This window comes from Natator depressus, chromosome 12 (genome assembly GCF_965152275.1).
Source record: "Natator depressus isolate rNatDep1 chromosome 12, rNatDep2.hap1, whole genome shotgun sequence".
In the NCBI taxonomy this organism is placed as follows: domain Eukaryota; kingdom Metazoa; phylum Chordata; order Testudines; family Cheloniidae; genus Natator; species Natator depressus.
The window spans coordinates 4,334,185-4,352,002 of record NC_134245.1 but is presented as its reverse complement, the minus strand read 5'-3'; the positions used below and the strand labels follow the sequence as shown (position 1 = coordinate 4,352,002).

General features: G+C 61.6%; 1 protein-coding gene across 2 annotated transcripts; it reads right to left on the bottom strand.

Annotated features, from left to right (window-relative positions):
• Positions 1-509: 509 nt before the first annotated feature.
• On the bottom strand, positions 510-17,297 carry PARD6A (par-6 family cell polarity regulator alpha). Of its 2 annotated transcripts, none has more exons than XM_074968382.1 (3): positions 17,178-17,297; positions 15,090-15,312; positions 510-1,507 (listed from the first exon to the last, which is right to left on the bottom strand). In XM_074968382.1, the coding sequence occupies exons 1-3, from the start codon at positions 17,238-17,240 to the stop codon at positions 756-758; spliced, it is 1,038 nt and encodes a 345-aa protein (XP_074824483.1). In that variant the 5' UTR covers positions 17,241-17,297; the 3' UTR covers positions 510-755. The 2 variants fall into 2 exon arrangements, with proteins under 2 accessions (XP_074824483.1, XP_074824484.1); XM_074968383.1 differs by having other exon boundaries at positions 510-1,504.
• Positions 17,298-17,818: the final 521 nt, after the last annotated feature.

The following is a 17,818-nucleotide window of genomic DNA, read 5'->3' as shown; positions in this document are numbered from 1 at the left end:
CCAGGGCTATGCCCAGGGGACGTCCGTGGGATGGGGGGGGGGGCGCGTGCCTTGGGCAGCACTCACCTGGTTCCGGAACGTGCCTGTGGTCTGTAGGGCGCAGCCACTGCCCTGAAGAGAGGTGGGGACTGGAGAGGCGCCATTCCCCTCCTTACGGGGCAGCCCTGCCCATGGGGTGTTAGCGGCAGCACTGATGTCTGGAGGGCCAAGCAGGCACCAACCCCTCCCTGCTCGGCATGTTAAGGGCCAGGAGCACTCAGGGCTGGAGTCACTAGCATTTCCGCCTGCCCTGCCCTCGTTACCCAGGCTTGGCGATGGGGCAAGCCCTGGGCCCTCTTGGGACCTGCCCCCAGGGCAAGCACAGGAGACGAGCGGGCGCTTTCTAGAAAAGGTTTAATGGCCCATCGCAATATATTAATTTATGATGCATATTTTCATAAAACAATTAAAAAAAACCCACTTGATTGGAAGGAAAGGGGCAGGGGAGGGGTGGGTCTGGCCCAGGGGGTGGGGCCCGAGGAGGGGCAGCGTCTAGTCATTTGGTTCCCCATGAGGGTGGGGGAGCCCCACAGCCCGGGGAGGGGAAGAGCTCAGCGCTCACGTCTCCACTGCCGGCTGCCACCCTTCCTGTGGTGGGGACAGGGCGCCCAAAGGAGGAGACTGGCTGGGGCAGGGCCCGGCTAGCCACCGCTCCCATGCCAGCGAGGGGGGAGGGCAGGCGGGCAGCTCCCAGGCCTGCCACCCAGGTGGTTCCCCTATAGGGTGAGGAGCGTGCCGTCCTCCTGCAGACTGCCCCCGTGGCTGCCACTGGCACTGCCCAAAGAGTGCAGGGAGCTGGGCAGCGCCAGGCTCTGCTGGCAGCTCTTGTCCAGGAGGCCGCCGTTGGGGCAGCGGGCGGCGCCAGCGCTCTCGATGACCAGGTCCCCCTCCTCGTCGCTCTCGCCCTCGGCCGTGCTGAAGTGGCTCAGGTAATGGGAGGCGGGGCTGGGCGTGCTGTCCGTCGAGACGCCCGAGCTGCCCGAGGCCTTGCTGCTGCGGATGACGTTATTGCGCTGGTTGGCCGGCTTGACGGTGACGATGAGGTTGTGGCTGTTGGCCACCATCATGTCCGTCACCTGGTCCAGCGACTTGCCGGCCACGTCGATGCCGTTCACCTCCAGGATCTCGTCACTGACAGCCAGCAGCCCAGTGCTCTCGGCCAGCCCACCCTTCACCAGGCGGGAGATGAAGATGCCGGGCACCTTCTCGACGCCCTGGGGGGCCACACGCACGCTGATGCCGTCGCGGATGTAGAAGCCCAGCGGCTTGTTGGAGCCGTGCTTGTGCAGCCGGACGCGCCGGTGCGTCTCGGGCAGGATGTCCACATCGATGATGGAGGAGATCTGCCGGAAGTCCTGGGGCAGGCCGATCAGCAGCTGGGGCTTGGCCCGGTGGTGCGCTGGCCGCAGCAGCCCCTTCTTCTTCCGCTGCAGGGAGTTGGAGGTGAAGACGCTGGAGTCGGCTTCTGCTGCAGGGAGCAAGGAGAGCGCCCGGGTCAGACAAGAACCTGCCGGCCCCGGCCCCGGCCCCTCCTACCTCCTGGAGACAGTGCCCCAGCCAGGAGGGCCAGCCCCCTTGGGCGCCCTGGCCCCACAGCCAGCTGCCCCAATGCAGCAAGCAGCCCACTTCAGGATCTTGACCCAGAGCCCAGGATCACCCATGGCAGAGGCCCCTCCCTGCTTCGGCTTTGCACTCGTCTTCCTGGGTTGTTTTAATGACATGTTTTAATGCTGGGCTAGCAGCCCCCTGCTAGCCCAGCCCTGGGCTCCCCACTACTCTGCCGGTGCCCCTCACTCCCGACCCACAGCCCCCTGCTAGCCCAGCCCTGGGCTCCCCCCTACTCTGCCGGTGCCCCTCACTCCCGACCCGCAGCCCCCTGCTAGCCCAGCCCTGGGCTCCCCCCTACTCTGCCGGTGCCCCTCACTCCCGACCCGCAGCCCCCTGCTAGCCCAGCCCTGGGCTCCCCCCTACTCTGCCGGTGCCCCTCACTCCCGACCCGCAGCCCCCTGCTAGCCCAGCCCTGGGCTCCCCGCTACTCTGCCGGTGCCCCTCACTCCCGACCTGCAGCCCCCTGCTAGCCCAGCCCTGGGCTCCCCCCTACTCTGCCGGTGCCCCTCACTCCCGACCCGCAGCCCCCTGCTCCCCCACAGGAGGGGTCAGCAGCTTGGCAGCAAGACTCCACGGTGCCATCCCCAGGTGGGGGGCTCTGCCACTGGGCTGAATTGGGGCAGGGGAGCCCTCTGGTCTCTGTCAACCACACCAGCCCCACAGGGACCAGGCAGCTGCTTCTGCTCAGCCCTAGAGCCAGTGTCCCAGCCCCCGCCCCTCCAGCTGGAATCCCCCCCAACCCCCACAATAGCCCATAATCTCCACCCGCCATCCTACCTGGAAGAGCCCCTCCCCCACCAAACCCACCCAGCAAGAGCCCCTCTCCCTTCCCCTGCAGGCCTGGAGCCCTCTGATAAGAGCACAGCAACCATGGGGGGAGGGGAAGGACTGGGCTGGGCCCCGACACTCTCTGGGATCTCAAGCCCTGCCCCCCACGTGGGATCCCAGCTCACTGGCCTGTGGGTGGTGACACCTCACTCCCTTCCCACTTGGTGCCCAGCCCCACACCATGGGGAGAGCCACCTGGCAGGGCTGGAGCTTGGGAATCCCCAGGACTGAGCTCTAGGTGCAGCCCCAGGGCCTCTCCCCAAGGCATCGCCACAGAGACACCTGCCTGGCGCATGGCTATCCCTGCCCCAGCTCCGGAGCCGTGTGCCCCAGCAGCGCCCCCGGCTGGCTGCCAAGAGCATTGCGGCCCTGCTCAGCACAGTCCCATGGCACCAATCGCTCCTTCTGGGCACCAGACAGGGCTGGTGCTGCCCACACGAGCATCACGCCAGCCAGATGCAGAACCCAGGACTGGCCAGGGAGTGCCCAGGCTAGGGGCGACGGCTCCTTCCTGCAGGCCTGGAGAGGGGGCCACATCCTCTGACCCCCGGGGTCAATGCATATGTCGAGCCGGGCAGGCCTCCCACCAGGGGGCCAGCTGTCTGCCCCAAAGCTCCATGGCAACAGGGCTCCAGCCCTGCCCTGGGGCAGAGACTGCTCCTGGGCTGGCCACAGCCGGGCAGCCTCCCTCGGGCTGAAGAGAGGGCACCTGGGGGCGACGGGAGCAGGTTCCCCAGGCTGTGAAATGCTCTGAGCCTTTCGTGACACCCCTGCACTGTCCTGACAGCTCCCCAGGGCACTCGCGCGGTGCCAGGCCCGGCTGGTGTCACGCGGGCTCCGGGCTGCCATGGCAGCGGGGAGGGCAGTGCCATGGGAACGCTGCTATCAGGATTAGCTCTGCTAGACCCGGGGCCAAGCAGCCAGCGAGGGGCAGCTCCTCAGGTCTGCCCGCTGCCGGGCTGGCACAGGCGCTCCTTGCCAGGGCCTGCCGAGCTACATGCGGCCCAGGGATGGGGCGAGGGGAGACAGCACCACACGAATGCTCTGCGTGGCCCTCCCCCGGGCTTCACCACCCCCACCAAACCCCTCCCTGCTTCTCCTCCCCTCCACAGCACACCCCAGATCCTCCCTCCCCACCCCGTCAGGATAGGCCAGGCCAGCCCAGCCCACCCACTGATGGGCACAGAGATCCCAGCCCCAGATATCTGCCATGGGCCCCCTTGGCTCACACTCTGGGATGCACCCTTGCCCCTGGGCTCCAGCCCATCCCATGCTCCCCTCCAACACCAGACTGCCCTCTGCCCCACTGGCTTCTGCTGGGGCAGCCATCAGACCCCGTGCCTGAGAGAGGTAGGAGCCTGCATGCCCAGGCCGCCAGCCCCTCCCAATCCAGCTACCCTGCTGCCCCTTCTCGTGCCCTGCCCCCACAGAGGAGCCTGTGCCCATGGCCCCATGGAGTCTGCTGCCCCGTCATGCTCTGCACCCTCGGCTGCCAAAACCCAGGTTACGCCCTTTGTGCTGGTGACCGAAGTCTTAAAGCCCCAAGCTGAGGCCCCCAGGCCGCGCTGAGTGCCAGCGTGCCAGGCCAGGCCATGGCAGCTGGGAGACGCCAGGCCCGTGCAGGGCCTGCTCCCTGCTGCTGCCACTGTCAGCCAGGCACAGAAGCAAGCAGCCTGCGGCTGAGGGTGTTACCACGCCAAGCCTGGCCCCACCAATTCCTCCTCAAAACACCCCCTCTGCCTGCATGCCCCCCCCGCCCACATACACCCACCCATCATTCCCCTCCCTCCCACAGGAGCTGCTGGCTCCCCCCATCCTGGGGGGGGGGGGTGTCTCCCTGGGGCAGCCCCAGTCCCCCTCCCCAGGCTGACTGGCACAGCAAGGACACCTGCTGCCAGGGCTCAGGGGAGGAGGAGCTCAGGACGCTCTCTGCTCAGGGAGGACCTGGCATTGGCCGACTCACTGGCAGCAATTCCCCTCTCTTCCTGCAACAAGCCCAGCTCTGGGGTGCCATGCAGCCTCTGATTGGGGCCCACGCCGAGGACACCCTGCTCTACCCCGGCCCACGGCTGTCCCTCCCTGCAGCCAGGCAGGTGCTGGCACAGCGGTGGGTGAGAGCAGCGGTGGGGCTGTACCCGCCAGTGCTGGGGGAGCAGAGGCGCTGGGCCAGGGGATTACATGGCATGTGCTGGGCTGGGATTAGAGGAATCTGAATAACGGCTTTAATCGTACTGTGAGTCATGCCCCTTGGAGTTAACCCTGGAGCTGCCAGCTCCCACAGACCAGGTCAGGGCACCTGCATGCCAGCTTGGCCTCTTCCCACTCGAGGAGAGGCCAGGGCTGGCTGGCATGCAGGAGCCAGTGGGCACGTTCCCTAGCTCCACTGGTCGCTCCCCCATGCGTGTCCCATGATGCTGGGGGTGCAGATGTTCAGGGCAGTACCACCCAGTGCTCTGAGGGCACCCACAGCAGAGATGGGGAGCCCACCCCTGGGGGTGGATCACCAGAAGGGGCACATCTCTATGCCAGGCCAGGCAGACTGCCGGCTCTCGGCACTGTGGAGCAGCAGACATGCCCAAGGCAGCTGACGCCAGCCGGGACAGCACGGGAGCTAACCAGAGACGCTGCTCCGAGCTGCCAGGGCTGGGACTGGCACCAGCTGGCTTGGGGTGCCGGGCAACTGCATTGCGGCTTGCGCTCCCATGACCATGAGATCAAGCCCAAGAGAAGCCAGGGAGAAATGGGCTCCCAGCCCCCACCCCCACGGGCATAGAGGGGGGCCCCATGGGACAGACAGCTCGCAGCCAGCCCTTGGCCCCAGCTAGGGATAGGCCCCTGGCGCCTCCAGCCCAGTCCAGGCAGACACCCATCTGCACCCAGCTTCCCCACAACTCCAGGTGCCCCAATCCCAGTGGCTGCCATTGAGCCCAGGAGGGCAGCCCACCCCACAGCTCATGACACACCGCAGTACCTGGCTGCTCCTTGGAGATGTCCCCTGCAGGGCTCCTCGCGACAGGCCCCGCCAGCCAGCAGGTTTCTTTCACGAGCGCCGCGAAGCTTTGGGTGTGGCGTTTACGGACAGGTGAGGGGAGGCGAGAGCCTCGGCCGGGTTGGGAAGACCCTGGGGCCGTCCAGACCCAGCCTGTGAGCCCTGCTGGGGACTCCTCCCAGAGATGCCCGGCTGAGCAGCAACTGCCTCTCAGGGCACACGCCCGCCTGCAGGGCTGGTGGCTATAAATATCTCACCGTGCACACACCACGCTGTATTTTTAGCCCAGGAAATTCGGCAAGGCCTTTCCCAGCTATTTCTGTGGGTGATTCTCCGCTGTCTGAGTCACCGGTGGATGTGAGCAGCTCAGCACCATCTCCTCCGGGGCAGCTGCCTCTGCACACCTGGGGCAGGCCAACCCCACCGCAGAGCAAAGCAGGGCTGCCTGGCTGCCCCCGCTGACACAAGCCTGAGGAAGAGGCCGATGATGGAGCCAGAATCCACATGCTCAGAGCCAAGGCCATTTCTTATCAGGCTGCAAGCTCTTCCTTCTGCATTCCCCCCCCCCCCGCCCCGAGAACCCCCCTTGGGACTCACCATCCTCAGCAGCTGCCGGCTGAGGGCTCCCAGCCTACAAGGGGGAAGTGCGCAGGTGGCAGGGGGTCCCCACATCACAGAAGCCTTCCTTGGCCACACAGCGGGGGCTCTGCCCCCATCCCATCATTACTGCCCCAAGCCTGAGCCCAGGGGCTGCTGCAGAGCAGTGCAAGCATCAGTGTGCAGCAGGAGCAGATGGCTGGGCCTGGGAACTGGAGCCACGTTTCTGGTGCGGAGGCACAGCTCACTAGGGATGCACACCAACATGGGCTCCGCGCCCCCTGCTGTTTACAGGGGCAGTGCCCAGAGAAGTGTGGCCGAGCGGGCAGAGCACAGGGCTGGGACTCAGGAGAGCTGGGCTCTGTTCCTGGCTCTGCCACTGGCCTGCTGGGTGAGCCTGGGAAAGTCACTGACCCCTTGGTGCCTCAGTTTCCCCATGGGTGAGGGGACGATAGCCACACTGCCTCCTTCGCCATTGGAGAGTCCAAGCTGAGTGGGGGGCAGGGGGTGGAGAACAGGAGTGCTGGGGCTCCTGGTAACGCTGTCAGGGACCCGGTGGCTCCGACGCTCCCCAGAAGCCAAGCTGCTGGCCCAGCCCTTTGCTACCCGCCTCCATTCCCCACCTGCCTAGCTCCACCAGTGTATCTATGTCACACTTCAGGCAACACACAACATTCCCCCTTGGTGGGTCCAGCAGGGGCACCCGCTCCCGGCTCCTCGGCTGTCACCTTTCTTGGACAGAGACGCGCATCTCTCCACCCACTGACCAGGGTTTTTCCAGGCTGCACAGTTCTCTGCCTACACAGTGCTGTTCCCAGCAAGCCAGACTGTCTAAACAGGCCTTTGATCTCTCTCCCGACACCATGAACAGCTGTAAATTACCCACAGTGACAAGTCACCATGCAGCCCTTTGTAAGCGAGCACGTTTATTCTGAAGGTGAAAGCACTAGAGAGAAAACAATAATTCTTACACACATCCTAAAAACTTACCTGCGGTCATGCAACAGTCTTATGGGGCCTCTGGAGGCCAAAGCCCCCAACCCTTCCCAGGAAGGATTGGGGCCCCCTTGTACAGAAGGTCCAGTCCGGCTGCTGGATCAGAAGTAGGCCCTGAGTCAGTTTAAACTCAGGCTATTGATCCAAAAGTCCTTTCTTTGTCTGTTGGCCTCTGGAGAATCCAGTCTGAACCGGTGCACGTGAATCTCTCCAGATGGTGGTACCTCTGGAGGGCGGGGGTTACAAGCCAAATGAATTTCCCTCATCACCCTGCACTGTTCTTAGTTCATGGGGTGAGCTGTGGCCACTCTCCCCCATGGAAATACAGGCAATCCCTGGCCCACCGTGATGATATGTAAACTTAATACAGTGAGATCTCCCAGTGATACTGCAGGAAATTGCCGTATCTGTCAGAGCGGTCTTCAGAATGGGGAACAAAGCGGACCCGGGGAGTTTTAGACCAGTCAGGCTAATTTTGATACCAGGAGAGATACTGGAACAAGTTAACAATCAGTCAGTTTGTAAGCACCAGAGGATAATAGGGTTACAAGGAAGAGCCAGGGTGGATTTATCAAGAACAACTCATGTCAAACCAAGCTAATTTCCTTCTTTGACCTCACTGGATGGGGGCAGCAGTAGATTTAATCTAACTCCATTTTAGTGAGGCTTTTGTCACAGTCCCACAAGACATTCTCGTAAGTAAGCTAGGGAAACGTGGTCTAGATGAAATTACTCTATGGTGGGTGCACAACTGGTTGAAAGGCCAGACTCAAAGAGTCGTTATTGATGGCTCGCTGTCAAACTGGGAGGGCGTATTGAGTGGGCTCCCGCGGGGGGGCTGTCCTAGGTCCAGTGCTATTTAGTATTTTCCTTAATGACTCGGATAATGGAGCAGAGAGCATGCCTACAAAAACCAGCAGATGACACCAAGCTGGGAGGGATCACGTGCACTTTGGAGGACAGCGTTAGAATTCAAGACAACCTTGACAAATGGGAGAACTGGTCTGAAAGCAACAAGATGAAATTCAATAGAGACAAGTGCCATGTATTACACATAGGGAGGGAAAAATCTCCAATGCACCGATACAAAACGGGGAAGACCTGGCTAGGCGGCAGTACCGCTGGAAAGGATCTATGGCTCATAGCAGATTGATAACTGTATTCAGTTTGCAATGTGATGCAGTTGCAACAGGCTAATGTCATTCTGGGCTGCATTGGGCGCCACATTTCAGGAAGGATGTGGACAAATTGGAAAGTCCAGAGGAGAGCAACAGAAGTGATTAAAGGTCTAGAAAACATGACCTATGAGGGAAGATTTTAAAAAATTGGGCTTGGTTAGTCTGGAGAAGAGAAGACTGAGGGGGGACATGATAACAACCTTTTATGTGCTTGAAAATGGTTACAAGGAGGAGGGAGAAAAATTGCTCTCGTTAACCTCTGAGGACAGGACAAGAAGCAATGGGCTTAAATTGCAGCAAGGGAGGTTTAGGTTGGACATTAGGAAAAACTTCCTAACGGTCACGGTGGTTAAGCACTGGAATAAATTGCCTAGGGAGGTCGTTGAATCTCCATCATTGGAGGTTTTTAAGAATAAGTTGGACAAACCCCTGTCAAGGTTGCTCTAGGTTCACTCGGCCCTGCCTCAGCGCAGGGGCAGGACTAGGTGACCTCTTGGGGTCCCTTCCAGCCCGACACTTCTGCGATTCTGTCTGCTGCAGTGACAGGAAGCCAGGAGAGCGCACAACGGGTTCCTCCTCTGTGCAGCAGCTGCCCCTGCACGACTACTTGGAGGGTTAAAGGAACAGATGGGACAGAAGCAGAGTCAGCTCCACGCCTGGGATAATGCAGGGAGTCACTGAGGGCAGTGCGTGTGCACGTGTGTGTGTGTGTGGGAGGGGGGGCTGGAAGGGCAACCTCCAGGACTGTGGGTTCAGGAGGACCCAGCTCATCTCAGATCCCGGCAGAAATAAAACCCCAACCCCTTGGCTCATGGGAGCCCACGGTGCCGCCTCCCCACAGTGAGGAGCCATTGCCCAAGACAGCCAGAGCCTGCCCCTGGCCTCCTGGGGGTAAGCGCGTCCTGCCCAGCAATACCGCTTCCAACAGCATGCGCACAGGCCAGTTTACAGCCAGGCTGGCACCTGGGAGTGCGGAAGTACACAGCCCTCAGCAGCAGCCCTGGGTTTTGCAGAACACCACGCGTGTGATGGCATGTGCCACCCTGAGCAATACACACACACCCCCGCCCTCAGCCCAAGCCCCAGCCAGACCTAGGGCGCTGGCCCAGCTGAGCAGGAGGGGACCGGGGCGAGTGGAGAACTCTGAGTCTCACCCTCCCTGCCCTGGACTCCAACACGTCTCAGCAGGACCTCTCTCCAAGGGGTGCCAGGGAAGGTCTCCATGGCTGGTGCCCCACCCCGGCCCCAGATGGCAGGGGCCCACCCCTCGCTCAGAGCCCCACCACCCATCAGCCCCTTGTTGGCGACCAAGAGTGTCAGAGACAGAACCCGAGGCTCCTTGCTGGGCAGGCTGGCAGGGCGGGGGATGAAGCTAGCCCTGCCCCTGCTGTGCAGTCTCTAGGCTGGGCCGTCCAGCACCTGGCCCTGGACGTACAGTCAGAAGCGTGAAGAATTTGGGATTCTCCCCACAATAAATCGCTCACTAGCTGCCACCACAGCATCCCCTGTCCCCCCTCCCCATGAACGGAGCAGCACAGTGGGGGCGGAGAAGCACAGCCCCAGAAGGAAGCCCCTTCCCCCACCCCCCCAACACTTCCCTTTCCTACAGTTCAGTGCCCTCCAGCCCTTCGTTCCTGCACTAATTCCCAACAGTCGCTTCCCATCAGTGGCCTAGGCTCACACACAGAGTCCTCAGCATAAGCCAGACCGGGGGAGGGACGGGGAGCGACCCCAGATGAAGCAGGTCCGGCTCCATCCCTCCCCAGCCTGCGCATCCCGGTTCGTTATCCTACGCCTCTACGGCGCCTGCTCCCCCACCCCCGAAACGCAGCCCACCTGGGGTGGGACGCAACACAGCAGTGTGGACAGGGGAGTCCTGCATCCTACCGGAGCTGCCGGGGGGGTGGGGGGAAGGGGTGTCTCGGCAGGTAGGAGGCGACGGGGAGGTGAGGGGTAGCTCAGTGGTTTGAGCATTGGCCTGTTAAACCCAGGGTTGCGAGGTGAATCCTTGAGGGGGCCATTTAGGGATCTGGGGCAAAAACTGGGGATTGGCCCTGCTTTGAGCAGGGGGTTGGACTAGATGACCTCTGAGGTCCCTCCCAACCCTGATATTCTAGGATACCCAGGCTGGGATCCAGAACTCAGTGCAGGCTGCAATTTAAGAGCTGTGCTGTGGGTCTCCGAGCCTCTGTTTTAGGTCTCATCCTGCCCCCAGGGAACACGCTCAGGCCCTCCCCCCCAAACTCAGGCAGCCCCACGCTCGCCCTGTCTCCCTTCCAGCCACTGGCTGGGCCCCGGGGCTCTGTGGGATCACAGGCTGTGGGGGCCCTGCTGCAGTTTTGCACAGCATCCCCGCCGCAAGGGGCCTGAGGCTGGGGGGCCCTGCATGCCCATCCCATGCTCTGCTCACAGGACAGGCTGGCTTTGCCAAGGGAGGGCTGCATGACAGCTGGACTCTTCCTCCAGGCCTGGGCTGGAGACCAGCAGGTGGGACGGCTGCCGGAAAGCGGCACTGCTCTCCCCAAGCAGGTCAGAGCCAGACCCTTGGCAAGCCCCCCAGACTCAGTCCCCACTGTCAGGCCCCTCCTTTCATGCTAGCTCCCGGGAAGAAGTGGGAAGAGCCTAGGCAGAGGCAGGGCAGACACAGCTTTGGGGTTAGGCGGTGGCTTCTGGCAGTGCCCCCCCACCACTGTCCTGCCTGCCAGTGCTTCAGGATGGGCAGATACAGAGGAGAGGGGTGGTTACCCAAGGGCCCCTCCCGTCTGACCCCCCTGGGACTTGGGGGTCCCTCCGCCATCCCAGCCTCGGCAGAGGTGCCCCGGACTGGGAGGGCCCTAGAACCAGATCCTCCAGGACCTCTGGGGCGCTCCCAGAGCCTGGTTCTCCAACATGAGGGCAGCACCCCCGTCCCAACCTTTGCTCAGGGGCGGGGGACGCACACACACAGACCCTGGGGCAGACTCAAGCTGGTCTCCTTTTCCCCACCCAGGACGTTGTCCCTTGGGGGCCTGCCCTCCAGCCAGCTAGTGCCAGAGCCTCAGCCCCCCATCTGCCAAGAGCATCACTAGTGGGGCCTAGGCATGAGCCCCTCTGGGAAGGGGGGCCCAGAGTCACCGGGCCCAGGGGACGCTGCCTTCATCTGGGCCAGCTTTAGCTCCCGCCCAGCCTGGAGGTGAACCGAATCCTGTTAAAATCCCACATCAGCAGCTCCCAGACATCTCGCCCCTCATTGGCCGGCAGACTGCTTCAGGGACAGCCAGCCTAGAAACCCCACGGAGCAGTTTGTTTTTACCAGGGCATCCAGCCAGACTCCCCCACACCCCCCGCCCCACCTTTTATCTTGGCTGCTCAGAGCACCCGGCTGACGCAGCCAGCACCGTGCAGGCAGACAGACCCCTGGGCCGTGCTCTAGACCTGGGCAGAGTCTCCCATGCCTTCCCACTGGCTGCACTCTCAGGGCTTTCCCAGAGCAGAGGGCTCAACCCTCCTGGCTTCAGCTCGAGCGATAGTGCTGGCTAGGGGGTGGCAGCGTGGGGAGCAGGGCTTGGCAGCACCGTGCATGGCAGAGCTCCATGGCGGCAAGATGGTATCATCAGCCCACGGCCTGCTCCCAAGCCAGTGCTACAGACAGCAGCCGCCAGACACTGGGTTTTAGGTCTGTTCACCCACAGACACAAACGCGTGACTATGTCATTTAAAACGAAGTCCCCAGCCAGCTCCCGCTTGGTGCGGCTGGAAGCCTGGGCCTGGCTGTGCCTGCACTCCTGGGGAGCGGATGGCTGCTTTAGTGCCTAGAGACCAGGGACCAGAGTTGGCAGCTCCTTGATCAGGGGAAAGTTACTGCCCCTCTCTGTGCCTCAGTTTCCCTGACCTGGGAAACAGGGCCAGCCTCACCTCATCAGGGTTTTGGATTGGCTTAGATGGCAGGGGCTAAAGAAGGGCCAAGGATTAGACATGGGCTCTGTCTTTTGCACATCCTGGGCTCTGATCCTGCAGCGATCTGCCAATAATTTTCCTCTCCCTCCATGGCTGGCAGTAAGCTCCCACCCAGAAACGTGCACACTGGGCAGAGGAGGATCAAACCCTTCTCAGCCACCCCACAGGACAAACAGGCTGAGACCAGGGGTGCTCCCCAGAGGGGTTAGGACCTGGCTCTCGATGAGTATTCAGGTCCGAGAGAGTGAACAGCTCAGGGCTGCGTGGAGACCTGAGAGGAGCAGGTGTCTCCTCCCTCCAGTTCATGCTTTGAGAGCACCGATGCCAAAGGCCGATGAACAGGTGGCTTCGGGAGCCCTTTAGAATTTTTTTTTTTTTTTAGAATATCAGGGTTGGAAGGGACTTCAGGAGGTCATCTAGTCCAACCCCCTGCTCAAAGCAGGGCCAATCTCCAATTTTTGCCCCAGATCCCTAAATGGCCCCCTCAAGGATTGAACTCACAACCCTGGGTTTAGCAGGCCAATGCTCCAACCACTGAGCTATCCCTCCCCCCCCCGTACATGACAGCAGGGGAATCCCCAGCCCTCCAGTTGGTTTGGGGCATCATTCTTACCAAGAAAAAAGAAAAGGAGTACTTGTGGCACCTTAGAGACTAACCAGTTTATTTGAGCATGAGCTTTCGTGAGCTACAGCTCACTTCATCTATGCATCCGATGAAGTGAGCTGTAGCTCACGAAAGCTCATGCTCAAATAAACTGGTTAGTCTCTAAGGTGCCACAAGTCCTCCTTTTCTTTTTGCGAATACAGACTAACACGGCTGTTACTCTGAATTCTTACCAAGGGGCTCCACAGTGCACCAGCAAAGCACTCCATCGGCATCAGCAGGGATGATGTTTGGCAACTCACTAGGCAACACTTCCAGAGAGCGGCACTCCAACCAGTGCCGTGGCGCAGCCCTAGAGGGCCTGTGCTGCCCCTCAGAGCGGGCAGCCGCTACCACTACTGGCCACATGTGGTCGTAAAGACTCACAGGCGCATTAGCCAGAATCATGATGTTTGCTCAGGACTAAATCTAGTTTACACTCAGTCTCACAATCTGCTGACTAATCCTCCCTGCAGTGGTGATCGGATATGGTCACCTCCACTTCCTGTCCTAAACTGCTGGTACAATTAAGTACAGCTTGTTCCACCCCAGACGAAGCTGCACTTCAGCAGCGACCGGTCACCCTAGCACCTGCATGCATGTGACCATTGGAAGCACTCAGAGATCTTTCCGCATGAAAGAAGTTATAGGCATGCAGCAGATTCCGAGAGGTTCACGTGTATTTCAGTTTTTGTTCTTATGATCTGCATATATGGGTAATGAAAGTAGTTTCCCTACCCAGGGAACATTCACCCATCTCTGGGGGGGAACACCACCACTGCTCAGCAGCACGCAGCATCACCGCACATCGTGACAAGAAGCGAAGAATGCTGGGAGGAGATAAATCACAGTCCTGGTGGCTTAGAGTTTCACCTGCCCTTTGTGGAAGAGAAGAGCTACTTTCCAGGAACAACGTGTTCTTTAATTGATTCACCCTGCAGGGCAGCGGGGCTTTAAAGCTGCAGGATTTTAAGTCTCTGGTATTTCTTCTGTTGAAACTTAACTAGTTTCACCCATTCCACAGAGAACTCAGTCTGTCCTGCAATGCACTGCAAGGGCTTTAATCTGTGGCCTCACACACCAGAACCATCTCTCCCAGCACACACAACCATTACATAAGGCCCAGCGCAGGAGGGAGAGCACAGGCAGAACCCCTCAGACACTTTGCAGTTGGCCCGTTTGTTGGATGGGAATGATGCATCAATGCAGTTTGTGAGATGGGCGACAACTTCTGCATTTTGTTAATGATTCCTCCACGCCTCCCTGTCCTAGGCTGCCGGGCCCTGCTCGAGTCCTGGGAGAGAGCCATGGCTTAAGGAACTCTCGCAAGCTGCTAAGAAAAGCTTCTAGGATTTTGGTATTGCTACCTTATAAAGCTCCAAGATAAACAGGCTCTGCTCCAGCTCCTATGGAGCCAGGCTGGGTGGGCAAAGCCAGCTCCAGGGCTGCAGACATAGTGACAGACCTTGCTTTCAATGGGAAGAGAAAGCAACTTCAGCTTGCAAAGCCCCTAAGCCTGCCAACGGGGCTGGGTTGACAGCCAGGCCTCAGAGGTCAGTGCAGTTCCAGGACCAGCACTAGGGGACACAGCTGCACTCACTAGGGAGAGTGCTACATGCTGCATTCTTAATAGGTCCTAGACAAACTTTCCCTAGAGCCACGCTTTCAGCAATGCTGGGATAGGTTTAAGGAATAAACCGATTCCTCGAGCATCCAGAGGATTCTCCTTCTTCGACTATAACGATTTGATAACAGGTTAGATCACAGCAGGCTCTCCCATCCCCAAATGCAAGATAAGGAAAAGGCACAGCCAGACCCCCCACCCCAAAATCACTTCTCCCATCTAGGAGATTATGATAGGCAGAGCAGCTGCACGGTTAAAGTCCACCCAGCCACCCCTCCCACTGGGCCACAAGTCACCATCAAAGCAAAAGAACCATCAGAGCTAACAGTTCCCATCAGAGCCAGGGTATAAAATTCACTGGTTGATCACACGTGCCAGCTGGCTCCACTCTCCTGTGCGGCAAGAGGTCCCGACACTGGTTGTGTACCGGCGCCTGTAACACACAGCTGAAGGGGCTGGGCACCAGCACACTGCAGAGTTATCACAAAACACAGGCTGCTGCTGGTCTGATGTTTCGCACTCTGGAATAGCAGGTCAACGCAATCCACGCCTCACTTTCCCCTTGGAGGAAGCTCTCAGTCAGGTAAGGAACCCGAGGCCAACGTGGGCAGCCGACAGCGTCCTGCGCTGGCCCCAGTGGCCCAGACTTACCCCTCTTCTGGATGATGATCCTGAGCAGCGGGCTGGCGGAGGAGAGAGCTTTGTGGTAGTTATCGTCATTGTTGATGGGCAGCAAGTCCCCGTGAACGTCCGTGTACCCCAACAACACATCCACGCAGGGGATCTGATGGACCGTCTGGATCAGCTGGTAGAACTCCTGGAAGCCGCCCACGCTGGAGCGCTTCACGGCAAAGCGGCGGAACTCGGCGTCAAACTGGGGGCAGAGAAGAGGGGTCAGGGCCAGAGACCAGCGTAGGAGCCAGGGGGCTCAGCCTCAGCTCTGCCCCACGATTGGCTTCGCGTCCAGCCCATAGGGGATCAGTCAGGGGCTCTCACCAGCCGAGATGGCCAGGGCTTGGTGTCTGCACATACATGGAATGAGGTCGGACTACACATCGCCCACTGGGTCCCCCACACCGACTCCTTCCCCAGGAGCCATGAGCTTCACCCCAGCACCCTCACCCCTCCAGGGGGCTCCTTCCTACCCCACACTGATTGACTCGCTGCTGCATCGGGGCACCCTCTTGCCCATATGGGGTCCAGAGCCCAAGGATCTGCCTGGACCTAGCGTGTGGGCTGAGGAGTCAGACCCATGGGACGATAGGTGCCACTGGGAATGCCAGGTGGCACCGCAGGTCAGAGGGAAGCTCAGAGGTGCAAGGAGGCCTGCACAGGGTCACGCAGCCAAGTCGCGCCCGAAGCATTGCCTCCGCACTCGGCCAGTTCTAGCCACCGTGTGTTCACCATTGCAGGGGGCTATGGAAAGCCCCTTGCCCAGCATTACTTTGCAAGGCAGAGAAAGCAGACCTGGGTCACCTATAACTCGGCTGCCATACAGGAAGGGACGCAAAAGCCTCCTCTGCGTCCCCTCACTCCCCGGTAAGCCAAGCTTCATGAGACCCAGTAGCCAGCGCTCCACTTCCACCGCGGGGTTTACAGGGGCCCCCCCTTACCAACTGTAAGCCTGACACATGCAAGCAGCAGGGCAAGGCACGCCAGTGCCAGGAGGCAATTCCACAGTCACATTTCCACAAGGAGCTGCTGCCTACTAGAGTCTCTGAGTGGAAAGGTTAAAATCCATCCGGGGAGACGACTGTCAGGAGAGCCAAGCCCCCAGGTGTCCCCTCCGTCCCACGCCTCCTCCAGCGAAGCCCCGGACCAGAGGCAAGAATAAAAAGTCTACCCAGCAACTTCAGCCGCGACGGCGTGACGACTGGGCAGACCGGCACCGGGGACACTCAGAGCTGGGGCACTCAGCCCGGGCTGGCAGAATAAAGGGTTAATCGGGGGTTGCAAGAGAACTTCCCTGTCCTAGGCCGCAGGGGAGGCTGCATATCCAGCCCCTCATCTCTCCTCAGATGACCCAGGCGCTTGGTCCAGCAACCGCCCTCATTCCTGCTCCCCTCAGAAAAACCAGCCACCCCACAGGAGACCAAGAGAAGCCGATGAAACGCCAGGTGCGGTCCTGCAGGCGCCAGCCAGACTCCAGCGGGCACAGATGCCAGAGAAGAAGCCAGGTGGATTCCGGGGGCGCCCAGCCGGGAACCTGCTTCTCTTCCCCCCGGCCAGAGACGGAAAGTTTCCGGCCCGCACAAGCAGAGCAGATCGGCCGGTCCCTCCACCAGCTCCACAGGCGAGGGCCCTTCCTCGCGCAGCCCACGGGCGTCCCGGGGACAGACGCTGGAGCTGTCGCCCTGCAAGGCGGCAGCGCGGTTCCGTTGCATCGTTGCATAACCTGCCGGCTATTGCGAGGGCTTCGCGCTGCACAGGGCAGCCGAGCCAGCCCCCTGCCTCCCCCGGGAGGGGACACGGGCTCGGGCGATCCCGCCCCTGCACTGAAGGGCGACTGGAGCCCCAGGCTGCAGCCCCGTGCACGGAATAACCCGCCGGACCCCGCGCCCGCCAGAGCGCTGGATGCGCGGGCTGACTTGGCGGCAGCCGGAGCGCGCCCGTCCTGCCCCGGCTGCAGCCACGGGCCGCGCGGGACCCCCCGCAACAGGGACCCGGGGCCGCCCCCGAGGCGGCGGCGGGGCGGGGCGGGGCGGGACGTGCCGGGCGGCGCCGCTGGCAGAGGCTTACCTTGCTCTTGACCTCGATGACGGACTCCGGGCTCCGCGCCGGGGTGCGATGGTGCTTGGCCATGCTGGGCCGAGCTGGGCCGGGCCGGGCCGAGCCCGGCTGCTCCTCCCGCCCCGCCGCCTGCCCGCCCCGCACTGGCTGCGGCTCCTGCGGCCACGGGGGGGTTGTCACCGGCCATGACGTCATCCCGAGCAGGTTAGGGGCCGCCACGGGATTGGTGGAGGCCGGGCCCGGGGGCGGGCTCAGAACGTCCCCTGCGTCTGGATGGAAGATTGCTGACAACGTCGCCTAGGTAACTGGGGCGGGAGCGCTCCAAGGTGTAGTATCAGGATCTGAAGGGCGGGCGCGGGGGAGCCGTGCCCCGGGGGGCCTAAGGGAGGAGCGTGTCCGGGGGGGCCGTGCCCCGGGGGGCCTAGGGGAGGAGCGTGTCCGGGGGGGCCGTGCCCCGGGGGGCGCAGGGGCAGGAGCGTGTCCGGGGGGGCCGTGCCCCGGGGGGCGCAGGGGAGGAGCGTGTCCGGGGGGGCCGTGCCCCGGGGGGCGCAGGGGAGGAGCGTGTCTGGGGGGGGGGCCGTGCCCCGGGGGGCGCAGGGGAGGAGCGTGTCCGGGGGGGCCGTGCCCCGGGAGGCGCAGGGGAGGAGCGT